Source organism: Watersipora subatra, chromosome 1 (assembly GCF_963576615.1).
Source record: "Watersipora subatra chromosome 1, tzWatSuba1.1, whole genome shotgun sequence".
NCBI lineage: Eukaryota > Metazoa > Bryozoa > Gymnolaemata > Cheilostomatida > Watersiporidae > Watersipora > Watersipora subatra.
The window spans coordinates 77,690,291-77,716,726 of record NC_088708.1 but is presented as its reverse complement, the minus strand read 5'-3'; the positions used below and the strand labels follow the sequence as shown (position 1 = coordinate 77,716,726).

At 37.5% G+C, this 26,436-nt stretch overlaps 4 protein-coding genes across 4 annotated transcripts in view; 3 read left to right on the top strand and 1 right to left on the bottom strand.

The window, feature by feature from the left end:
* LOC137399299 (ankyrin repeat domain-containing protein 17-like) overlaps positions 1-11,823 on the top strand; it is a 31,308-nt gene extending 19,485 nt beyond the window's left edge. The window contains exons 20-29 of the mRNA XM_068085352.1: positions 1,300-1,504; positions 2,788-2,973; positions 5,215-5,446; positions 6,631-6,768; positions 7,159-7,366; positions 7,480-8,529; positions 8,710-9,007; positions 9,107-9,192; positions 9,457-9,570; positions 10,940-11,823. Of these exons, the coding sequence (XP_067941453.1) occupies positions 1,300-1,504; positions 2,788-2,973; positions 5,215-5,446; positions 6,631-6,768; positions 7,159-7,366; positions 7,480-8,529; positions 8,710-9,007; positions 9,107-9,192; positions 9,457-9,570; positions 10,940-10,975 (2,553 nt within the window). The 3' untranslated portion in view covers positions 10,976-11,823. The remainder of the gene's footprint in view (positions 1-1,299; positions 1,505-2,787; positions 2,974-5,214; positions 5,447-6,630; positions 6,769-7,158; positions 7,367-7,479; positions 8,530-8,709; positions 9,008-9,106; positions 9,193-9,456; positions 9,571-10,939) is intronic.
* Positions 11,263-17,271, bottom strand: LOC137399307 (FAS-associated death domain protein-like). The gene is made up of 2 exons (XM_068085365.1): positions 17,134-17,271; positions 11,263-11,961 (listed from the first exon to the last, which is right to left on the bottom strand). The coding sequence occupies exon 2, from the start codon at positions 11,941-11,943 to the stop codon at positions 11,263-11,265; it is 681 nt and encodes a 226-aa protein (XP_067941466.1). The 5' UTR covers positions 11,944-11,961; positions 17,134-17,271.
* A 264-nt stretch (positions 17,272-17,535) lies between these two features.
* Positions 17,536-23,517, top strand: LOC137406807 (RING finger protein 141-like). The gene is made up of 6 exons (XM_068093423.1): positions 17,536-17,594; positions 18,904-19,062; positions 19,305-19,413; positions 19,499-19,680; positions 19,921-20,049; positions 22,299-23,517. Exons 2-6 carry the CDS (start codon positions 18,911-18,913, stop codon positions 22,582-22,584), a joined length of 858 nt encoding a protein of 285 aa, XP_067949524.1. The 5' UTR covers positions 17,536-17,594; positions 18,904-18,910; the 3' UTR covers positions 22,585-23,517.
* Positions 23,518-23,950: 433 nt separating this feature from the next.
* On the top strand, positions 23,951-25,452 carry LOC137391835 (uncharacterized protein in mobD 3'region-like). Its single transcript, XM_068078381.1, has 2 exons — positions 23,951-24,066; positions 25,050-25,452. Exons 1-2 carry the CDS (start codon positions 23,951-23,953, stop codon positions 25,450-25,452), a joined length of 519 nt encoding a protein of 172 aa, XP_067934482.1.
* Positions 25,453-26,436: the final 984 nt, after the last annotated feature.

The window sequence follows — 26,436 nt, the reverse complement described above, 5'->3', positions numbered from 1 at the left end:
TAACAATTGGCAAGCAGTTCCTCATGGTTGCCAAAGTTATTAATGGTGAATACATCTAGGAAATGTGTGAGCAGCAGTGCTGGGATAATTCACTGGTGTGATGTTTTTGTGCAATGAAGGCATATTCAGGCTCAAGGTAGGCGTCTTTGTACACTGAAGGCATATTCAGACACGAGGAAGGTGTTTTTCGACAAAACTCAGAAATTTGAGCTACAACAAGTCAATGTCACCATGTGGATGCAATGTTCCTCACTTATGCTGGCTGCCATTTTGCATCCTTACATTGTGCCTTCCTCTAACAATAGAACAAAACCTGCATCAAAAAGAAGTCCCGTATTAGTCTATGATTGGTGACCATAAAATTGCACCATTCCCATTTGTGCATCTCTATCTTCTTTGATGTGCTAGTAAAAAAACTTTTATTACACAATTTGGATCTTTAAAAATTTATATCAGTCGATGGAGACAAGGTTGTTCACTATCTTACAGAACTTAACTTCTCCCAATTTTTTTCATTCACAAGATTCCATTGAAGCTGCTCTATTCATGCTGTTCCGCAGAAGATGCCCAATAGTGTTTGAGCTCACAGAAGGCGAACATTGTCAACATACTCTAATTCATGCTTATAATTCATGTTTATAATTCATGCTTATAATACCGCAGCTTAATTATACCACATCTTAATTCTTTAATAATTGTAGCTTCTGCCTAATGACAATGTTTTTACCTCATAAACAGATCGTGTCAACCAGCATACCACTACAGTTTTAAGGGAGTCTAACTTGTGATAGTAATAATAATGTTCAATGTAGCCTATTACCTTGTTGTTCATAGCCACTTGTTCATGTGTATTTATTCATGTGTATTTTACATGTATTCAACTATCATCATTCATTATATTCATTGTTGTTAAAAGATCTTTATTGCAAATGATTATAGCCTTGTGATGCACCCACATCTAATAAATATATAAATAAGAAGATTTCTACTATTTTCACTACCGGTATATACTTTTTCACCGCTTGTTTGTCATGTTACTATTGATTCATTTGGCCTGTCATTCAAGTAAAGATATTACAGATATAGTACTTATGCAATTGCGTCCTTGCTGTTGTAATACACAAGTGGGAGAGTTGTTGTACTACACATTAATGGTAAGCATATTAATTATTGGCTAGTATGCTTTCATGGCAATGGATCGTCTTTACAGCTAGTAAAACATGCGCTTCAGTACATACATCACTTTTTATTGGGCATTCATATTTGGAATATCTCACTTTTCATGCATTACTTCCTTAGAAACGCAAAGAGAAGCAGGCAGAAAATCACATGGAAAAGGTTTCTCCAGAAATTGAGCTTACCAAATCAGATCGTTCATCAACGCCTGAGCAGGCAGCGAGCATCTCCGTAACCTTGTCCGAGCCAGCTGACACTGATACATCACCTGTTGGTGAGCAGTCTATGCAGCAGAAGAATCAGGCTAACAAGGGGTGTCTGAGTAACGGTGAGTAAAAGTAAAGGGTGTCTTCATACTTTCAACTTGAGAGATCATACTTTCTGTTTGAGGCTGTAAGCCAACTCCCAAACAGATTAGATATCGTGACAATCCTCCTATTGCTTCATGTAAATATCAGTAGAATATCTGTTTTATCTCTAGCAAAGGTTTTAAAACGGTTACCATAATAATTATTGGTTGTAGTAAAACCAGTCCTTTATTGGCTCGTTAAATCAAATAAACAAGACTAGTTTTTAGACTAGTTGACAAGCTCTAACTAACCCCTTCGGTGTTGTAGCGTAAACAATCGTTCTCTCCTCGGTGTTGTAGCGTAAACAGTCGTTCTCTCCTCGGTGTTGTAGCGTAAACAATCGTTCTCTTCTCGGTGTTGTAGCGTAAACAATCGTTCTCTTCTCGGTGTTGTAGCGTAAACAATCATTCTCTCCTCGGTGCTGTAGCGTAAACAATCGTTCTCTCCTCAGTGCTGTAGCGTAAACAATCGTTCTCTCCTCGGTGTTGTAGCGTAAACAATCGTTCTCTCGGTGTTGTAGCGTAAACAATCGTTCTCTCCCCGGTGTTGTAGCGTAAACAATCGTTCTCTCCTCGGTGTTGTAGCGTAAACAATCGTTCTCTCCTCGGTGCTGTAGCGTAAACAATCGTTCTCTCCCCGGTGTTGTAGCGTAAACAATCGTTCTCTCCTCGGTGTTGTAGCGTAAACAATCGTTCTCTCCTTGGTGTTGTAGCGTAAACAATCATTCTCTCCTCGGTGCTGTAGCGTAAACAATCGTTCTCTCCTCGGTGCTGTAGCGTAAACAATCGTTCTCTCCTCGGTGTTGTAGCGTAAACAATCATTCTCTCCTCGGTGTTGTAGCGTAAACAATCGTTCTCTCCTCGGTGTTGTAGCGTAAACAATCGTTCTCTCCTCGGCGTTGTAGCGTAAACAATCGTTCTCTCCTCGGTGTTGTAGCGTAAACAATCGTTCTCTCCTCGGTGTTGTAGCGTAAACAATCATTCTCTCCTCGGTGCTGTAGCGTAGTCATTGTAATTTGTGTACTCTCTGTAAATAGTTATGGTTATGGTAGATTGAATAATGTGAAACAAAATGGTCTCATTATAAGAGTGTTCGGAGCATATTTCCTACCGCTTTATTGAAGTCTTAATCAAAAGCTTGAAGAGCACTGGTATGAAATTGTATTACTCGCTTGGTCAGTTGGGTTTTGTGAAAAGGGATGATAATTTTGCTCTCATGTATTTGGGTCACTTCTATTTTTTTTCATAACTTTTGTTAACAGAGGGTAAAGAGACGGGCAATATTGAGAGAAGGGAAGAGAACATGACGGACATTATTGGCAAAGAGAATGTATCAAATAAACGCAACCGAAGGAACAAGGAGAAGACTGGCAATCGTAATGACCTTCAAAATACAGCAAAGAAAACCACTAATAAAGACATCACCAAGCAAACGTCCAGTTCTAGTCGTATGTAACTTGTTAACTCACTTCCTTAGTACAGTGCACCCCAGTTACGATGCCCCCTGTTATACGTTGTTTTCGCCTTATCATGTGGAACATGATGTTTTTTCATACCCGTCATACGACATTTTTTTGCCATAGATGTCTACAAAAATTTCTCTCGAAATTCAAATTTGGCAGTTAGGGTGCTGAATACGTCGGAACAAGGAAGATCTGATATGCTATTTGCTAATATCCCTCCCACAATGCATGAAAGAGATACGATGCTCTCTCTCTTTCTCTCAGTTTGTGAAAATTAATGAAAAGAGAGTGAAAGCGAATGCATGTACCAGCTCACCTCGCCTAAAAGTAAATAAATTTTCATTCTTCCTTTCGATGGCCATTAAATGGCGAAGTATGCAAGAACCCGCTTTTGAGAATGGCACCGCTCGGGCTTTCTTGTTGAATTAGGTTGAAAATTTTTTTGATAAGGTAGGCTAAAGGTTATAGTAAAAACGAAGCCAAAACAGATAAATGATAAAACTTTAGACGATGACAAAATTAAAGTTTAGCTTAGTAAAATACACACTGAGACTTAGCCTCAAGTGTGTGTTTAGTAAAATACACACTGAGACTTAGCCTCAAGTGTGTGTTTAGTAAAATACACACTGAGACTTAGCCTCAAGTGTGTGCTTCGTGAGCTAAATTCATTTAAGTTAAATTCAAAGTTTATGTCTCGAAGGTAAGAAATTCCTACGTACTGCACATACATAGTACATTGTGATGTTGCATTTTATTTCAGTTAACCACTAAGTACACCAAAGTTACTGTAGGTAACTATATTTGCTTTGGCTAATATACTATTTTGTTACTAATTTTTAATATTTACAATACGTATATAAAGTTTTGATGTTTTTTACCAGGAATGTTTACAGGGGTGTTTACATTATATAATTACTATGGGTTTCTACATCCCCTCGATACGATATTTTTGCTATACAAAGTCAACCGTGGAACGAATTGAAGTCGTATGGCGGGGGCGCACTGCAATTCTTAGTACGAGTAGAGCACAGCGTCGTATTGCTAGATATGGTGGATTATTAGTAGGATGTCGAGACTACTGCTAGTATGTCTAGACTACCGCTGGGGGGTCTAAACTACTTGTTATAAAAAGTTAATAAAGTGAAACATCTCGTTATAGCAAGTTAGGAAAGTGGTATATCTCGTGAAACAAGTTAGAAGTAAAGTGGTATATCTCATTATAACAGGTTAGAAGTAAAGTGGTATATCTCATTATAACAGGTTAGAAGTAAAGTGGTATATCTCATTATAACAGGTTAGAAGTAAAGTGGTATATCTCATTATAACAAGTTAGAAGTAAAGTGGTATATCTCATTATAAATTGCTCAGTACTTCTGTACTTTCTTCTGCATTCTTTTATATTTCGCCTTCATGAAGAGCAAATAGCAAAAAAGTAAAACCAGTCGTTCAGTTAGCAATGAAAAAGTAAATATTACTCATCTAAAATACCTAACAAAACCCTTTCAGCAGTCATTCTGTGATATTTGAAGTTAGTATCCATTCTGCAGGATAGAGGAAGTGGAAATACAGGAAGTGCCACTTTGGTAACATAATAAGGTCATTGATCAGTTGGGCTTTATTGCTTTATTAGAGAAATTCATTCTAAAATAAATTAGCAATGCACATTCTACTCTAAGTGAATGATATCAAGTTTAAGCTCAAGCTCTTTGTGAACTAATGAACGCTGAAAGTTATATCCAACAAGAAGTGGAATTTTAGTCTTTTGATTATAAATTTGTAAAAACTATGATTATCGATCTGGGGTACTGGTTTTATGGTTTTATTAGTGCTGAAGGCATTTCGAGTATAACTTTATTATCATAGTTGTTTATATAGCTCTATGATTTTGTCAATAGTAGTGATTTTTAATGGCTGTTAAGGTTAGTAGCTATTTATATCTCATATACATGTAGTTATTGGTCAATCATACATCTATGGTTACAATGTTGACAAATGTCAAACATGGCACTTCATGGCATTCTCGAGCTGATCAATGCTTCTCAGGTCCGGCTCTCGCTATTACAACATATTTGTATATTTTTATATAATATTCAATGCTGGTGAAAACTGACATACCTCCTTTCGTTCTGTCTCCAATCTTACAACGTCTGCTCAGAGTATGGTGATACCACATTGTATTTATTGTTAGGTTTACCTTGTAATGGTCTAAGCATGCAACTATTGCAGGCATTACAGAATTGGATGACTTTGCCGATGCATTATCAGTTCCAAATGGTAGCAAAAGCAGACATTCTAAAAGAGCCGCATCTAGCGTCAGTCAGCTCGATTCCTTTGAATGCACCTACTCCAGCAAGTCACCCCTCAAGTCAACACCAACAAAAGCTGGTGTGAGTCCAAGTCCAGGGAAGAAAAAACGAGAAGAAGGTGGATCCGACTGGAAGCAAGTAACCAATAAAAAGTTAGTAGCATTACATTGTTATAATGGTTGCTGCTCCTGCTGGATAGTTTTGCTCTGGAAATCGTCCCTCCTTTGGTTGTTGATATTTGCTATGAAGGGTGATAAGCTGTGCATTGTGAGTTATTTCAAATTATTCCCTTTCACATCCTTACCTTACTTTTTACAGAGTTAGAGGGAAGTTTCGTTGTGCTTACAGATTTAGAAAGAAGTGTAGTTGTGTTTACAGATTTAGAGAGAAGCGTAGTTGTGTTTACAGATTTAGAGAGAGGTGTAGTTGTGTTTACAGAGTTAGAGAGAAGTGTAGTTGTGTTTACAGCTTTAGAGAGAAGTGTAGTTGTGTTTACAGCTTTAGAGAGAAGTGTTGTTGTGTTCACAGATTTAGAGAGAGGTGTAGTTGTGTTTACAGAGTTAGAGAGAAGTGTAGTTGTGTTTACAGATTTAGAGAGAGGTGTAGTTGTGTTTACAGAGTTAGAGAGAAGTGTAGTTGTGTTTACAGATTTAGAGAGAAGTGTAGTTGTGTTTACAGAGTTAGAGAGAAGTGTAGTTGTGTTTACAGATTTAGAGAGAGGTGTAGTTGTGTTTACAGAGTTTGAGAGAAGTGTAGTTGTGTTTACAGATTTAGAGAGAAGTGTAGTTGTGTTTACAGAGTTAGAGAGAAGTGTAGCTGTGTTTACAGATTTAGAGAGAAGTGTAGTTGTGTTTACAGATTTAGAGAGAGGTGTAGTTGTGTTTACAGAGTTAGAGAGAAGTGTAGTTGTTTTTACAGATTTAGAGAGAAGTGTAGTTGTGTTTACAGATTTAGAGAGAAGTGTAGTTGTGTTTACAGATTTAGAGAGAAGTGTAGTTGTGTTTACAGAGTTAGAGGGAGGTTAGTTGTGTTTCAGTGTGTCATGGGCTACATGTTTATACCCGTTATTTCACCAAAAACTTTGTAGAAATTTTGTTGGTTTGAACATTATGAGTGAAATTAAGAGGCATCAACTTTAAAACCTTCCGATTTCTTGTGTGGTCAATTGTTTTTTAGCTGAATTTCCACGAATTGAATCAGCCCAAACTATTTGTGTAAGACATAGCTTGAAAAGAAATTTAATTTAAAATGTAAAATAACATCATTGCGTATATGGCTGTATGGTAGCTGTTGATTATGCTATGCTTAAAGGTAAGTCGATTGCAATGTTAAATAGGACAAAGAAAGTGGCTGTTCCATCTCGTTGTGTAAACCAACTATCCAAGTCATTGCACTCTATCAAAGACAAGTCAGGTGCGCACCTTGAGTTTGAAAAAGTTGACAAGAAGTCTGGAGACAGGACATTAATCATTCGGTGAGTTGCTCTAGACAGTAGTAGTCCTCAACAACAAAGGCGTGCGTTCAGCTACCAACACTTTTATTCCTGTATCTTTCCATATGCATTGTTTTTATTGTTTGTTAGAGAATAAGATGGGGTTCTTAGCAGAGGTATCCTTAACGGGTATCAGTGGGAGAAAAAAATGTGCATTGTTCTCTGGCGCAATAGCTGTGATAGCTCTGAAGTGATTTTCATATAAGAATATATATACTTTTGTATGCCTCATTGGGAGTAAGAGCAGATTTGCGCAAGGAAGAAAACAATGTGTCCATAAAGCTGATATTATGATGTCATCTTCATGTGTCATCATAGTCTATGCCCATTGTAAACAAGACAAGTATTTAACATTTAGTGGTCGTTATACAGAGGTTCTGCAGAAGCTATCAGGAATGGCCAAAGTCTAGTCTCCGGCATACTGAGGGAGCCTCATGCCGAGGCCTCTGCACAACTAAGCAAGAAATCCTCTATAACCACATCGATAGGCAACACTGCTTCTTTGTCACAGGCCAATGTCAGGGACACTTTATCGAATGTTGGCACGTTCAAGATATCAGACTACATCGCCACCACACAGGTGAATACCGTCTTTACTCATTGACACATTAGTAGTTGTCTTTATTTAATACGATGTCTGTGATACATATTGCTATATAGATCTTTAACTTGAAGGATACTCATCGATTGCAGGCTGCTCCTATTGTTGATACAAAAGTGAAGGTTGTGCAAAGTAAACCTGGTTGGCCAGTACGACCTCCACCCGCTGTGAGCCAGTCAGCCTGGGGGGCACCAAGTGGTGACCATCTAGTAGCGTGTCATGTACCCACCACAGCAGTTAATAAAGCACCTCAAATAAGGATGCCATCATCACAGTCTTCTGGTGTAAAGATGCTGAATGATGTGTCGCGCCAGCTTTTTCCAGAAAGTAGAGCAACAGTGTCACCGTCTCTTGCTACCTCTGATAGCAAGCAGCGGGTCACCTCAAGTACAGCTGAGCAGCTTGACTCGCAACACTCTGCCAACCATTCACCTGTCTCCAACCAATTACCGCCTCCAGCCCAGCTCAATACCCAATCAGGTTTTGGAGGGTCGCATTATATGACTGGCCCTAACAACGCCCCTCTCCTCGCCAAGGTTCCAATATCTGTGAGTGCTGGTCAGCTGGCTCACCCTCCTTATATGTTTGAGAACCAACCATTGACAGGGGCATCTAACTTGGCCTCTGGATATTTACCTAATCTGGTGCATGCCGACATTCATAGGAACCTTCCCCATCCAAATAAGGCTCCTGGTTTCCGATCTACACCACCTCAAGCTCTCTATTTTTCTGATCCAAATGCTTTTAGCCGAGCCCCTGGGACTCGTGCAAATCCTATGTTCACCAATGACCACGCAATGCCAGTTCAGAATTCTTCCCTGGCTGACATGGAGGGAGACTCAGGCCAGATGGTTGGTCCTGGAGTCGGCATGCCTTTCTCTGACTCGCGCAAGTCATCTCCACTTCTGCAGAGAGACCAATACACAACTCGGGGCCAACCGATGACACTCCCTCATATCACCAGTTCACTCAATCCTAATGCATCAGAATTTAATGCTCCACAACGATTCTCTGCTTCTAATGGACCTCAGGTTTCCCCTCGAACAAGTCAGCAACATGAACAGACGGGATCGCCGGTAGATATGAGACCTGTCACGCCAGGATATCCTTCGCAAAATCGTTCCAAGCCAGCCAACGAACAGGTGTGTGGTAGTATCTGAGTAGACTTTTCAAATGACTTTGAAATAAAAACGCAATTTAATCACGTTTTGCTATTCAAAATTGTTTAGTGTACCAGCTCGAATCTTTTCTTGCTCATCTAGATCAATGCAGCAACACCATTTAATATTATAAGTGTTGTAGGCGTATTGCTGCATTTGTAGGATTATGGGAGGAAGCTGTTGACAGGTAACCAAACACCCACGGTCTCTCCATCCATCCACTCTGGTCAGAAAGCACCAGGCGCTGTCAGCCAACAGTCAGTTTTATCTGCTTCGCAGGCATTCACCTCAACTGGTTCACTGTTACTAGTAACTACTGAGGCGCCGGCTGGACAGAATCATTCATCGGCGAGTCCTCCAGAAGACCAAAGTGACAGGACATCAGTGGGGCCAATAGGTAGTGAACGCTACCTTTTTAACCACAACTCTGACATCTGGAGCAGCAGTAACAAGGGAAAGGGTAGGTTTCCTTTATATGTGTGCTAAAGACTGCAAAGATTGTGTATATAAACTATCTATTGTAGCTACTGCATAAAGTAACCATCATCTTTTATGGCAGACACAGAATGGAGCATGAATGTACCCATAGCCACACCACAGACCCAGACTCCAGTTCCTCCGCCTGTCAGTGAGCCACTGTTCAAGGTATGTTATCACTTAGCCACTTACTCTAGTGAAAATCTAATGGATAAAATGTTCTTGTCCATTGGTCTCCAGCCAATTACATGGCAAAGTTTAGCGGATGACACTTTCCTCGCAAACTGAGATGTCTTGTTCTATGCTAGGGGCCTTAACAGTAAGGCAGCCTGGTGCTGCATTTGTTTCCTAATTTCGGAGCCCGTGTAGTTCGGAAGGCTAAAACACAATGACTACAATATGTAGTCAACAGCTTCATGTTTACTTTTCCAGCCAGAGGAGCCAATAGCGAGTCAGTTTCAGTTCTACAACTCCGGAGGGTTGAATGTTGGAGCAGGTGATGGCATACACACGTCATGGAATGGCTCACCGGGCAAGGGATCACAGGTTAGTTGTTTCTACTAGCAATCTGCTACACTAATCAATGATGATCCAAGATCATCTGAGACCCTTCTTGGCTTTAGAAGTGGCTTTTATCCCCAACTCAACAATCTTGTGTAGTTCTTTTCAATTTAAGCTATTTATTGCGAATGTCTTTTAAAGCTTTTGTCACTGACCTCTGTGACTATTTTAACATCAAAGAGGTTAACAAAGCATCATTTTGTTTAAGTGAACATTTTGTAAATTGTTGCTGTCAGTATGTCAGTGACTTACATGTGTGTGAAAAATGTATTGATATTACTTGATATCGTATAGGATACGTGTACCTAACACAGTTATTCTTTAAATCCAGGTTATTGTGTGTATTTTTATATCAGGTTCTCAGTTAGAACATCCACAACAAAACTTACATGACACTAGTTAATAGTTGTAGTTCTCGTCACCTCCTCAGTATGAATCACGATCCTAAAATATGAAGTTCACCAAATGGAGTTCTTTGAAAGCTGACTATAAATATGACACACGAAGTTCAGAGTATTTTGGTGAAAGTGTTGAATAAATTAAATGTACATGCCTTTGCATATAAAAGAAGGTGGTTGTGTCATGAGGATATATCTAGTACTGTCACAATCAACTAGCAATTATGTTTTCTTTGTACCTGGGTAACTTATCATATTTACTATATATTTTATAATGTACAATGTTATTTAGCTCAGCATTCACAGGAATTCCATTTATGTTTTTGTTCATTAGTTGGCTATTATGCTTACTAAAAAGCAGTGCTCGAAGTAGAAAAATTAGTGTAAAACGTAAAAAAAGGTGACCTTTAGTCATAAAAACCGTTGCGCAAACTCTTCATATGACTTGAATATATATTTTTAATAGTCACTGATTTCTTGGCTGTAACTATGTATCGTAAGAAATATCAATACATCTTATATCTGCAACACAAGATAGATTTTAATGCCATTCAAAGAGTTGATGCAGTGGGTTTACGAGTAAAAATGCCTTGATAATTCCAAAATTACATTGGTTTATGGAAAGATGAGAAATCAGTCAATTGAGCGGTAATATTAGCTTTTTCTCAACAGTTCATGTGCATTTTTATATTAGGAAGTTGATATATATACTTTATTTTAGGAAATAATGATTTTGCGATTGTTGATACTCGCTATTCGATTTTTAAGACTTCCTGTCACAAATTTGGTATAATCTTGTACACGCACACACGCTTTTTGTAAAAGCTATACATTAATTGTAATAACAGGTTCCATGCTCTCTAGGAGGCTAATGCTTCTGTCGGTGTCTATATTTTATTTATTTTATTGGCATAAATAATAACTTTAAAGTAAATAGGATTTCCTCTCAATTCCAGCTCTGGCCTCAGTGGGATCAGTCGAACAGCCAGTGATTGAGGAACTGTGAAGCATAGGTGACCAAGCATCAAAGCTACAAAGATATCGGGCAGTTGCTTCACATCAAATTTTACTACAATGCAAAGATTTTTTTGTCAACAGACAGCAGTTGCTTGTTAGTCTTGTTGGCTGAAGAGCATATAATTACTAAAACACCAACCCTAAACTTGTCATAAATACATGGTTCTATAGCTGACATCTAGCGTCATTGGCACGCATTTGTTAAGCTGTTTGTGTAATTCATAATGTAAAAATACAGATTGTTTACAGTATACAGAATTGTCTAGTTATTGAAGAGAGTTTCAAGGTCATCCGCAATGTCATTTCTTGGAATCCGTCGTAGGAGTCTTTTGAATTGTTTGCTTGAAGCTTTCTCTTGTTGATTCCACCACATATGCATTGCCTTCTGAGACTGTTCAAAATTTCCTTCAATTTCTCTCGTTATGTTGTCTATGTCGTTTTCTAGCAAGCCCATAAACCTGGCCAAACTTTTCCAGTCGTCGCCTATGTGCTTTGCCGTGTGCTCAAAGATCTTGTTGAACTTGCTGGGTATTCTCGACACACCAGTTGTATCTGTCGAATTTAGAGCTTTTTTGTTGACCGTTGAACTGGCTTTACTAGTTCTGCTTCCCTTGCTTTCTGGCCACGATGGTTCAATTATATCTTGCTCTCCTCTCTCGTACATCTCGATCATCTTGTCTACATCACGATCACCAAATACTTGTGTTGCTACATGTTTCAGAAGTTCCGTGTTGTCAGGTGCTATGTGTTCCTTGGTTAGCAGTTTGTCGAATATATCTCTCATATCACTACACTGTTCCATTTGTCTTCTCGTAATCTTGTCCCTCAGTATAAATCTAGCAACCTTAAGATGGTCATTGTTGGCTCGCTGAGATATGCGGTTTAATAACAGCAGAAATCGGTCATTTGAGCTGTCCATGGCCATCGTCATGTGACCTGGCATTTAATTTAGCCCTTGTAGCTAAAAGGAAAAGATTTATGTTAGTAGATACATATGTGCAGAACAGGTTTTTGTATGTACATATATAAGCGACTTCATAAGATTGTATGCGCATTGGTTAAAATACAAAGGCTTGAAACTATATCATTATTTGCAAAAAAAGTGGACTACAAATTAGTAAGACTGAAATGATCGCACATGGACACATTGGTATACTAGGCTTGGCGGTATGAGGCCACAAGAAAGTTGACAGTTGACATGAACTGAGTTCAAGCCTATGAAATACACACAAAAATAGTTGCTTTAGCAGGTGGTTTTGTTCATTTAAAATAAGGGTGTAGATGAAAGTTGGAACAAATCGGAAGCTTACTGTTATATACAGTGATGCGCAAAAGAAAGGGCCCACCCTAAATTGTTGTGTATTTCGGACAGTAAACCTGTGCTGAAGCAAAGGTGTTCGCTCCAAGTATAATAATGTATATATTTTTGGAATCTGCAGCTTCTGGAGAATCAGAACCTGTTGTCATTTTTAATCTATCCTGCAAAATGTAATGTCTGGGATGGAATTTCCAATGCTCGAATTCCTGAAGTCCCGTTTTCGCTGCCTTATATACACAAATTCTAAATTTTGCAGAATGCTAAAATTTTAATATCATCTCAAGAATGAATTGAAGTGTCAGACAAATTTCAAAGTGAGTGAATATCTCACTTCAATCAGAAGCTAGAGCCAATTAAAAATTGGCCATTGTTTGACGGGATTAGCGAAAATAGACTAGGATCAAAGGAGGCTAATTAGTACTTGCTCATTCATTGATAATCTATTTACACTGGAATTACTCACATCAAAAGAAAGCTGAGTAAATGCCGAGTCTATTGATATATAGTTTAGGTAGATTTCAACAAGTTGGCACAATTTTATGAGCATTTGAAATTTGGTCTACATGTACATATATTGGCAATGAGAATCAGAGGTGGGCCCTTTCTTTTGCACATCACTGTACAAGCTAAGCAACGGAACAAGAAAATTGTTAAGTTCCAACAGCTGCTTTATTCCATGAAGTTACCTGTGTGCTAAAAGGAAAGAATTGTTGTCACTGATTGTTGTCACTATTATGCAGTATACCTGATTGATGATGATTAATTTATTTTGACCTTATTTGCCCATTGTAAGAGCATATTCAACAAAAACAAAACTGAATTTATATTTTCACAGGCTCAATGTGTTAAAATGTATTGAGAAAGCTGAAGGTATGGCAGGGGAACTGCTCATGTATGTAGTAAATTATTGGCAGTAGGAGAGAAACATGCTTAATTAATGAAATTCCAGAGAGATTAGATTCCATATAGAGATTGTGTTGAATGTTGTAATTCAGTTGCAGAAAGTGTGTTTACTCCTTTCAGTATAGAAAAACATGTTTTCAGTAGATTTTTATGAAAGCGTGTTGCCAGATAAAAATACTTGTGTTATAGCTTTCTGTGAATACTCATAGTCCTTCAACGGTGTCCCATAGACGAAATAAAGGCTTCCATTTATATTCATTTTTATACGCCATAAACAATTTGTATAAAAACGTGTATTCATTTCTGTGTAGCTGATAGTCTCTAGGCTAGGGAGAGTCTCCATGCATAACTTCTGGGTATCCAACATGAATGTGCTAAGAATCTTCCATCGAACGTTCCAAAGAGGAGGAAAAATGTAATTTAGTTTGTACTTTATTACAAGCTGTTGGTGAACATGGCAAGTTGTAAACAAAGTTACAGGAGAAAATGATTACTTATATATAGAATTCTACTCATCGCATTCATGATTTATATATCACCGGTTGCTTTTCTGGAGCTTGAGTTGATGGTTATAAAGGTTGCATTTTGATAATAAAATTTGTTGGCCAATAAATCCAATACGCCTATGACTACGCCTATATGAGAATAGAACTAAGAAAATTACGTAAACTTTTCACATTTTATGAAAATTTAGCTATTGAACGATGCATTTTTATACAGAAATTTGACATTTATATAGAAGCCGATTGTTTTGGCAAAACCTATCGTACTATGGCCTTTTTGCTTTTCAACTTGGTTGGACCAGAAGCCATGAAAAAACAGATCTATACAGGCTGAAAAGTTATCTGCGAATGATGGACAGGGGCATCGTTGGGCATCATCAACCCGGAACGCCAGCAGAATATAGGAACAATCCACAAACAAAACATAATTAGAGGCAGTTGCGTGCACCTTTCGCTAACCAGATATTCGAACAACACGAATTCAACACCAGACAACAAAAAGAGAGTGAGCCTTTTCCAATTTTTCTCTGTGATTCGAAAATCAAGTTAGTACTTTGTCAAACTCATCAGGGACCGCATAGTTACCAGCTTTCAAAATGAACATTTACAAGCATCTACCATGCTCATCAGATCTGATGCCATACAAATAATACACAGTCACATACATGAAACCATCAAAACTAATGCAGTGCAGATAAATCCTCCAAGTGCGTATGCTCCATTGGGTAACAATAAATAGTAGCTATGTTACAACTGTGGAAAACATCTTCCATTAAAAATGTATGCATATAGAGCCAACTGCATCTTGATCTACAAATCAGAAGATGTACACAAGCAGCACCAAAAAGGTCAGTCACAGAACCGTAAACATTTTTTCTCTCAAATATGCTACATAAGCATCATCAAGTGTTTGAGCTTGAAAATAGAGAAACCCCAATGACAACAGTCAGATGCAGAACACCTGATGCCTTTACATGAAAGGGTTTCGCAACTCCCTATGACAAAAGCAACATTTGAGCATGATGGTCAGGCAATGACAAATGACAAAACAACCAAATAGCCACTGGCTTTAAAGTCAACTTATTCCACATAAACACTTTGATCAACTTGGCACAAATAAATCGGAAGTAAATATTAACAGGCACAATTTTGAATTGCCTCTGGTTGCTCATCAACCCATGTTATAATGGTGTTCTTTACAGCGCAACCTTAAAGGTTGACTTGCAACAAAATTTACATAACAGTTATTTGGTATCAAAAGGTTTATCATGTCTTACTCTGTCGTGTTGTAGGTTCAAAATATGTTATATAGCCCATGTTATGTTCTTCACATGGCAACCTTTAACTTTTGTATCGTGAAACCTGTCTATGAAGTCTTCAAAATTGCGAGAGACTAAAAATCGCAACATCAGGCATAAATGTGTTTGACCTTGATTGCCATCATGTTTTTAAAGATGAGCTAGCTCAAGCTTAAACTGTGATCTATCACGTTATGAAAGTTATTATACTACCATCACTCAATAAACATATTGGTTTTTACTGCACAAAGTCGTTGGCAGTGAGACAACAAGACGCCATGGCAGATACATTATTTATTGGCTTAACATGAAAAAAATATCTCCAACATGATCATAGCCTGCAATATATATTAAATCAACTGATATCGTCAAGTTGGTGTATTGCTACATATATTTAATCCCAATGCAGCCATGGTAAGTTGCAGCTACAGGCATCTTTGGTTGAAGTTCCAAGACTGTTCTTTTGACAATTAACTCCTACTTTGGCTAGTAAATAATTGATGTTTTAAAAATGTAACAGCAACCAATGTGATACAAACACTCAAAGAACACGGAAAAACTAGATTTTTTCAACCAATAAAACAGGCAATCAACTACCATGAGGATCACCCACCATCCTCTCATGAGTATCCAAAGGCTTTAAAACTGTGGAGGATATTGAACATATTATATCAAATCCAGAATTGCTCCAAAGCAATGTACTTGTTGACGGAGGAGTACAAACTGCCAAAAAGCGTTAAAAAATGTGACATAAAGGAGTTGTCTTCCAGGTTTCACAACGTACCACAGAGCTTGACATCAATGCAGGTTCATCAATGCAGAAAAGCCTCACTTGGGACACACAAATCTCACTGCCCGTTGCTGGTACCTGACTAAAGTTTAATCATATGAGCAACCAAACAATATACCATCCTGAAGAATAGCATATAGCGGAAGCATTATGCTGATAAGCATGGTCACAACCTCATAGCGTGGAACTGTGGCAAGATATAAGTCTCAGGTCTGACGAAGGTTTCTACTTTTAAACAGCCACAGCAGCTGGCTCTGATAAAATACCTCATACCAAAAGTTCAGATGACCAAAAGTTCAGGTAACCAAAAGTTCAGACGACCAAAAGTTCAGGTAACCAAAAGTTCAGATGTAACTGCATGGATTTGTTAAGAACCATGCATGCAACCCTGCGACAGAAAGTGCTCATGGTTCGTCTAGCCACAGCATGACTACTCGATCACTCTCTGATACCGACAACACCATAGCAAACAACAATCAAGTCACTATCCATATTTCAGCCACAAAACCTTGCGCTATTTTGATAGAAACGGTAATGGATAATCTTACAGTCAGGATCATCATTTATGCTTTGTGCCTTTTTTGTTTGGTTCATATTTTTGCAAATTTATTGCTCTTTGTGTTTTTCAACTGTTTTTCATCTGAATTTTTTCTTTTTTTTATCACAAAAGTATATTTCAATAAAAAGGATGTAGCTATATAAAGAATACACTTCTGTATTCATACTTGTTTAATATATTTCTTTTTCCTGCACTTTTAGTTATGGTATGAAAATTATGTTTTGATAATGAAACTTGTAAGCTATAAGTCTAAAACTGAATATTTACACAAATATTATGACTAAATTTACCAATTGTTTTACAAACAGCGTTTAGATAACCAAAACCAAGTCAATGAGTTTGAATCATCTCATGCAACTAACATCTCGTGCCTAATACTGCATTTGAGCAGCAATAAGCTAAGGAATCATTACAAACAGCAACATCCTTAGCTTTTGTTGCTAAAATTTACTCAAATTAGTATTAAATGAGGACACTTAAATTAAGATATTAATTGTTTATCTATTCGCAATTAAGCCCGGGGAGAAAACAAACTTACTCTATACATTGCATTGCGGCTTGGTTACTATAAGCAAATACGCTCAATACTGCTAAGCCACTCAACAATGTAAGAAGTAAACTAGAGCAAACAGAGTCTCATAAACGAGTTGTATGTAATGCAAGGATCTCGAGTGAGTATTACAAACCATCAACCTAGTAATTGTTCTATAAAAAATTATATTGAAAATAAATGTAAGGTTAGTGATAGAGAGTGGTTCTCACCTTAGTTTGAACAGCTACACCACATAGCTTTTTAAGTTAACCAAAATAACAACTATAAACTAATGGTAAACCGCTGCTATTACTATGAAGCTCACAATTCCTTAAGAAGTTGTAGTACAGAATGTACAATGAAAAGTCTTCATGTACCAGGAAAAAACGTAGAAGTAACAAAAATCTATACAGCAGGTGGCAATAATTTGCTTAGCATAGACATCTGAAATAGCGTTTACTTAAAATTTTCATACGACAATCATTACAGAAATTCAAATATATTTTTAGGACTAGTGTTGGGGAATTCCCCAATAAGATCAATTTCCACGGGGACTGCCCAGTGCTCTGATTGGCTGGCTGATTAATATCGAGTGACTGCTTTGGCCTACAAAGCTTTTCCATTGAGTTTCCGGTTTTAGTACAATTTAACGAAATACACAGTACTCATCCTGTTGAATGGATTGTGGCAGGTGAAGAATTGCTGCATATTATATAAAAACACGTTAATGCATTTAGAAAGTACTCAAGATGTACTCTATATGTTTAATGAAAAACAACACGGTAGCAGTACATGCCTAATAGCACTTTGTAATAATTGCGTAACTTGTGTTTCTTGCATAGGCATTCATATATTAGGCAACGGAGGATTATCGTTTGGAAGCGTCGTTCAACGGTAGCGAGTGTGACGTAAAATAGTCTATTGTATTTTATAGATTGGTGATTGTAGTTCTTGTTGTAAGCAAATTACTTGATTACCACAAATGCAGGCCTGCCAACCCAAGAGTGGGGCAATGCGTGAGATTTGGTTTTGGGGCAATTGATGTATCAATGATAGTATGTATAAAATTGTTGAAATTGGGGCAAAAATCTCACGCATTTTCATTTTTTCTTTGGGGTGATTGCGTGAGTCTCACGCCCAATGCGTGAGAGTTGGCAGGTATGCACAAATGTAAAGAGAAGAGTGTGTCACTGCTGCACTTGAACTGCTCAGAAGTTCAAACATTTGCTGATAGCTCCACAAAAACAAGAGACTCATTCTAGCATGCTAGTAAATGAAGAAAATTATAGTGCACTGTCAAGCTCATATAGTTAACTGAGGTAAGCTGGGTCGGTATCAATGGTTTCCATTGGAGCAGCAACTAGAAGAGAGCCACCAATGATATCCGCCAAAAACTCTGTCTACCACAATAGCTCCTTTTCATGCACCGTCAGGAAACTTTAAATGAAGATTGCTCATTAACTGCGCAGGCAGCATACTAACACCTTTAACACACGGATGCTAATTCTAGTCATAATATAATTGCCACAATTGAAGGAATTGACAAATGCTGGCTAATGACTTGAATTTGAGAGAAATTTTTTGCGCATGCTTTACTGTGTTTGAAAATAAAGAGTAAAAGTATAAGATTAAATTTAAACAAAAGAAGTTCTTCGGACACCTCTTCATATCTGCTGAGCCCATCCCAAAGTGAAACTTCGAATCTTCTAAGCACCTTCTGCTTACAGTATTTAGTTGCCTTTTAAGAAGCACATTCATACTTGCATGATGCAGTATTCCTCTCTCAGACGCCTTTAGCTCCCCTGCTACTCACAGGTCATGGCACGCGGGTGCCAAGACTATTTTAAGCAACTGGACCTGCTTGTCCAAACTTGCAGAATGTTTTAGGAGCAACTAAGATAAGAATGATTTTAAAATGAAACTAAAAACCTCAACTTGAAAGAGTTTTTGTCGTTTTAATGTATATTTTGCATTTTCATATTGAACATATATTTCAGCAGCTTCTAAATGGGTCAGAATCAAGTGAAGGTTGGATTGCAAATAAGGAAACAGGCTCAAAGTGTAATGAACACAGTCTCTTCTCCATTCTCAGACACAATACAACTCAAGTCTTTAACATATGATCAGTTTGTTCATGAACTTGAACTTCTCAATCAAATGTAAGTAGATAGCAGTTAGCTGCCCATGACACTCTTATTTCTTGTTTCTTTTATCTTATTTTATTTGGATTATTATTTCCTTTTGTCTGTTTCGCTTTGTCTCTTCTCTTAACTAAACTCATTATGCTGCCCACTAAACAGCTATACAGAATAATAATATTTCGATGATACTGCACTCACTTGGCCTGGCAATTTGTGACAGGGCATTTATGGTTTTAAATAGAATGCCTTGTTGTTTGCAGTCTGGATGAGCTCACTAAGTCTTCAGATAAGACAGTGAGTTTCAGCATTGAACGCGGATCACACAAAAACTTCATGTGGAAAATTTTCACTAAAATAGTTTGTGAAAAAGTAAGTATTCAATTGATGGAGCATTTCCTGTATTCCTTTACAAATGGGTGTAAAACATTTAGTTATGTTTCTGTTGTCTACATAGGTGATGCGAAACAATGGCTACGTGATGTCTACTAAGCTGCTCTCGGTTAAGCGATTCATGCGCCTTTACGCTGACATTACGCATCAGATGACTGCTGCCTTGACAGCCTCTTCTCAACTGACACGGAATGAAGATCTTGACACAGAAAGTTCACAGCTGTCAGCTTCTATGATTATTGATGGGTATGATCCATTTTTATGTGCCACCTTCAACAGCTTTATAGGTTCTGTTTTAAGGACATTACTTAGACGAACTGCTTAGTTTAAAGCAGGATTTTAGTAATGATACTAGATAATTGATACTAGACAGTTGTTGCGCCATTTACTCGACAGCCTCCAACTAGATAGAAGATGAGTGTGAGGGAGCATGTATAAGGAACATAGAGTATGAGCTTGTTTACTATTATCATGTTTATATTACAGCATCGAAGACTCGGGGGCACTTCCTTTCAACCCAGAAAATGACAATGAATGTTGCATATGCATGGAGAGAGACTGTGAGCTCATCTTGCCTTGCACGCATGGCTACTGTGAGCAGTGCATCAACCATTGGTGAGTTCATCTTGCCTTGCACGCATGGCTACTGTGAGCAGTGCATCAACCATTGGTGAGTTTCTAACTTCTCTCATGAAAGATAGCAGTTTATGTATTTGTGTATTATAGGCCTCTAACTTTGCTTTTAAATGTCTCAGATCTCGAACAAATCAGAGTTTGAACAAAAAGTATTGGGCTTTTTTGCTTTGGATGCCGAAAAAACATTCTAAACTTGAACATTCCCGACAGAAATTGAGAAAACCCGACAACATGCCTCAGGGGCCAACTGATGCGCTCTCTCTCTCTCATTATCTTTAGGATTGTTGTGTGCGAATGTGTTCATTGGGCTTACGAAAGCTGGCTGTATTTTGTGTTTAGCGTCAGTATTAGTGTATTATTTTATTTTTGTTTGATATTAAAATAAAACACACCACCTAGTTCTACTTTTTCTTATATTAGACAAAAAATCCTATAAAATGAGTCCAAGATACGGGTCTACAGATTCATAAGGTACGGGTCTACAGATTCATAAGGTACGGGTCTACAGATTCATAAGGTACGGGTCTACAGATTCATAAGGTACGGGTCTACAGATTCATAAGGTACGGGTCTACAGATTCATAAGCCCAACTTCTTTGTTAATAGTTTAATCATTAATAGTGTTAATAATTTATCAAATATTCAGTGTACTTTATATATTAGTTGCAGCTTAAGAGACATTTTGTGGGGTAAAATCATATAAAAATTCTAAAAAGTCACCTTTCAGATTTGGAACAGGTAAGAATTATTTGCATATATAATACTATTTGCGATAAGAGAAATCAATTCGGAACCTGACTAATTCAATTTTCAAGCTGCTTTTTGGAATGGATTGGAGTTGAAAATTGAGGTAAGACTGTATTTTATATCATGTAAAATAGACACGTTCACTGAAAATACATAGGTTTTTCTTATATGACTTTTTACATGACACCCAACAGTATTATATAACTTTTTATATAAAGTATACATGTGATATTTAAAAGTATGGTGCGCGCTTTATATAAAGTATATAAAACCCAGCAGTGTGATATGATTTATTCATAGACCTATTAACTATACTTATAATAAATAATACTAATAATTAACTATACATATAGTTAATAGGTCTATGGTCTTATGATAGAAAGTGCATGGCACTCAACGGCATTTACGTTGTCCACTTAATGTTACTGTTTGTTTAAGAGATTCTGTCTTGCTGTGATTGCAAATGGAGACTTATTAGATGATTGGATGCTGCTGTGGTTGATGATAAGACATTTATTAAGAGATATCAAAGCTATAAAAGTTTTTATCAGTATTAACCGCAACCATAAATGTTATATAATATAAGATGTATCGTAGTCGTACAACCAGTTTTGCTGTTCTGTAGGAAGCATACACACTTATAGAACCATAATTACTACGGCATATATGAAATCCGTTCACATAATAGTCGTAAGAGTACAATTTTGCACATTCATCTGCCTATGTAACTCAGAATGTTTAGTATACGTTGGAGTTTATTTATTATAAAATATGACCTTGTGAAGGGGAGTTCAAGCTGCCTCAGTGTCTACGAATGCCATAACTACGTAATGAGTCAATGAATTAAATTAATTAAAGGAACCCAAATCTCATGTTCAACTGAATGTCTCATCTCATGTCAGCTGAATCAGATTATCTTCATTATCTTTATCAGATTATCTCATCTTTATGACCATAGTGGTAGCCATATTGAGTGTTAGCCATATAGTGGTAGCCATATTGAGTGTTAGCCATATAGTGGTAGCCATATTGAGTGTTAGCCATATAGTGGTAGCCATATTGAGTGTTAGCCATATAGTGGTAGCCATATTGAGTGTTAGCCATATAGTAGTAGCCATATTGAGTGTTAGCCATATAGTGGTAGCCATATTGAGTGTTAGCCATATAGTGGTAGCCATATTGAGTGTTAGCCATATAGTGGTAGCCATACTGAGTGTTAGCCATATAGTGGTAGCCATATTGAGTGTGCATAGTAATAATTGTGGGCCTTGACTGACCTCTGCCAGCAGCATTCTCAAAGAGCTCTGCAATCTTTCCAAGTTATTAGATAGAGTTCAGTATCATTCTGCTCGCTGTCACTCACAACTTTAAAAGTCATCATAAAAACACATACTTGATGTCTAAAATGTTGCACAGGTTTCACATTTGCATTGTTTCTATATTTTTCATTGGATGCACTATTTATTTTCCACACTTCTCAGGTCTGAAACTTCAAGAAACCCTCGCGACCGGCACAGACAGAACACGTGTCCCATATGTCGGGGTCCCTTGCAAGATGCCTCCAATGATTGGGTGATGTCAGAGGCAGGTGTCGCTCCTCCTGAAAGTGGGGAGATGCCTTCACTCGTACTCGGGCTTGTTGATCAGGCCGGTGTTACTACCGTCACCTCAACAGACACCAATATGAGTCAGGCCACTGCTTCGCTCTCTACATCAGATACACCGGATGGTTATACTCTGGTCTCAATGAGCTCTGCTACTCAATGAGCTCTTATTTCTCAACATCTTGGCCCAAGTTTTTCCCAAAAGATCGGGCTGTAATATTCACTTCCACAACCAGGCTTTGCTTGCGGCCTACAGATATTTGAATGGTAAAACTAACAAGAATTCTGCAATTGTTAATTTTCTATTAATTTTTACTGGCTTTTTAAAGGTACATTTAATGATTTAACAGACATTTAATTGGTTTGGATAATCACTTACATTCCTCCATATCATTTCACAAACTCTAATGTATCCAAGAGTTAACTCTTTGTGGTTCATATTTATATTAATCTTGGTCATATTGGTGAGTCACATATTTCTATTTATAATTACCGACTGAAAAAGCCAGTTGTTTTTTACTAAACCAATATTCTAGCAAGACTACGCATTCTCTTTCCATGTTGTATTTCTAGAGTTGCTTATTTTCGCTGCACTTGGTCAGCAGTGCTGCTAAAGTATTTAAAACATGTCTATTCACTATTTTTAATTTATTCAATGGCAGCTGTAACAGTAGCCTACCCTCATCCTAATAATACACAGTGTGCAAATAACTCTAGTTAGCTCACTGGATTGACTTTGGTAGTTCATCAAGTTGTTGAATATAACATCATGACAGCACGAAAAAACTGCCTCATACAGTCAAGATCAGCTCAAATTGCAGGAACACCATGCATGGTGCAGCACCATTAAAAAAAATGTTAACCGTCACATGGCATTCTTTTGATGAGAATGGATAGTCTCGCACATATAGTTGGATATGTAATTCCACGGTCAAACTCGATATAAACTTGAATGGACAAGAATAAGTTGAGGTTGTAGTCTGGTATACAATACGTCTCTAGGTGACAACTACTTGTTGTACTTCAATTAATTATATACGTATGTGCTGTATATTATTAAAGTTTTGCGCATTGTCTCTCCAACCTTCAAGCGTTATTAACCTACCTCAATATCATTTTTTATAATACAATAATAGTGAATATTCTTACTAATTTACTGTTAACATATACTGAAATAAAATATGTTTCCATTTCATATAAATCCTCCAAATAAAAGAAATATTTCCTAGATTCAAGTTCTTTTGTAAGTTGCAGTTGAATCTCCGAAAAGCACCAAGAAAAAACAACTCTCCACTGGTCAGGAGATGCTCAGCAAATCATAGACTACTGGTATGATCAAGGCAGTGGTGACATGATTTCAGTCAGCGAAATAGTAGAGCTTCAGCGAGTAACCAACAGATTGGAGCTCGTGAAAAATACCGAGTATTATGATGGCGACCACTACTAACTCTACTACTCACTACTAACTCTACTACTCACTCCTAACTCTCAAATACTAGAGACATTAGTCTTAACAAAGTTTGATCGTGATGGTTGTGTCAGAATTTGGAACAACAGACAATGAAAGATGGGTGAATGAGCCGATTAATAATGTTATTGTTGTACAAGTATTAATAGCCGAGTTTAGTATTGTGGCAAGGTCCAGGTCTCTGTCTGTCATTGCGGTTGACGATGTTGGCATCTTTAAATATATAAATGAAATGTGTTAGTTTATACAATGATATACAGCCCCTGGAAGGCTGTATATCATTGGTTTATAGTAAATTTCAATAAAAAGTTCAGTTTATAACTTCACCCTTGTAATTTATGAAATTTTTGTCACAGAAATCAGGAATTAAAAGTAAAAGCAAAAATTCAGCATCTATCATACACAATGACACGGTGAAAATAAAAGAAAACTTTAAAACTGTCAGTATATGAAGTAAACTTTATTAGCAAGTCTAGCTTCATGCACTCAGTCTGGTTAGTTTTTTACTCAACATGAAGAATGACAGTAAATTCCTATGGTCTTAGAGCAAATGATGCCAAATACCCTACCCTGGCACCTAGCATCCACCCTGGATTTTTAGTCAATTAAGGAAACTGCCCTAAAAAGGACAAACACGGGAGTGTAGCACCGAAAAGAGTATTATAACTACATAAATATTATTTATAACCAGAGAAGACAATTCTGACATGAACAACATACATATTTCAATATGGACATGAAGTGAGAGAAGATGACTCTGACAGCTGTTTTCACTAATTTATCACAGCATTGAACTCAACACAATCATTGACATGTTATCTTGCTATTTTTACCTTCAGACATTCCACCGCTAAATCTAAATTTTGCTTGTCCGTGTAGACATGTTGAATGAGATTGAAAAAATTCAATAGAAGCTATTAGTAACCTAATTTCACCTTATTGATTATCTGCCAGACTCACCTCATTACAAACACAGACACCAGAATTCTTTTGGCACAATTATGCTAGTTTTAAAGTCATATTCAACTGATTTTTAAAAAACTCCATCGGTTCTATTTAAAAGAGGTTTATCTATGCTACACATGCCACTAGTGGAATGCTTTAGCTTTAGTTCCCAATACGCAGATGGAATGGGTTTGTATAACACACTAACTATTTAGGTATACCAACACATACCAGCTGGGAGATCAGATACCGAGTGATGGAATACTAAGTGATCTAGCACCGAGTGATCTAACACCGAGTGATCTAACACCGAGTGATCTAACCCTGAGTCATCTAACACTGAGCGATCTAACACCGAGTGATCTAACACCGAGTGATCTAACACCGAGTCATCTAACACCGAGTGATCTAACACCGAGTGATCTAACACTGAGTGATCTAACACTGAGTTATCTAATACTGAGTGATCTAACCCTGAGTGATCTAACACTGAGTGGTCTAGCACCGAGTGATCTAACACTGAGTGATCTAACACCGAGTGATCTAACCCTGAGTGATTTAACACCGAGTGATCTAACACCGAGTGATCTAACACCGAGTGATCAGGCACGAGTCTAGGCATATTGATCTGCTAGTACTAGCACATTCATTTCGCTTAATTCATACTAGCACAAACATTTTGCTTAATAAAATTGCAGAACAGAACATTATTAAAGTTTAACCAATAATACTTCACTCAAAGCATTTTCATTAATTGTTCTTGGCTGTATTGACATAGGAATTGCTTTTGGCAAGTTTATAGTGCATTGACTGTGATAAAAAGATGAGGTTGTGGTTATTTGAGATTATTTGTGGTTATTTGAGGTTGTGGTTATTTGAGGTTATTTGTGGTTATTTGAGGTTGTGGTTATTTGAGGTTGTGGTTATTTGAAGTTGTTTGTGGTTATTTGAGATTATTGGAAGTTATTTAAGGTTGTTTGCGGTTATTTAACATTATTTGTGGTTATTTAAGGTTAGTTGAGGTTGTTTGTGGTTATTTAAGTTTGCCTGTGGTTAGTTTTAAGCTGCTTATAAAGTCGCACGGCAGCACGCTGCCTTGCAGCAGCTTCAGTTTTTTCAATTGGAGCAGGGTTACAATGTCCAATTAATTCTATTTTACCATTGCAGCAGCCCAACATTACACATACTTCAACTTAAAGAAATATGGCAGTGTTGCCATGTAATACGACCAATTTTGCGAGTGGCCTGTTTAGCGAGTGGCCTGTTTAGCGAGTGGCCTGTTTAGCGAGTGGCCTGTTTAGCGAGTGGCCTGTTTAGCGAGTGGCCTGTTTAGCGAGTGGCCTGTTTAGCGAGTGGCCTGTTTAGCGAGTGGCCTGTTTAGCGAGTGGCCTGTTTAGCGAGTGGCCTGTTTAGCGAGTGGCCTGTTTAGCGAGTGGCCTGTTCAGTCTGACAACTGGCCGCCTTTGTAATACTATTGTTATGAGATAGTTTACTCATTTATAAATTGGTTCTACAATGACATTTTGTAACTAGATTAATAGATAAAAATACTCGTCTCACTGGCTACTAGTCTAGCGACTACAAAGAAAACATGAACATCTT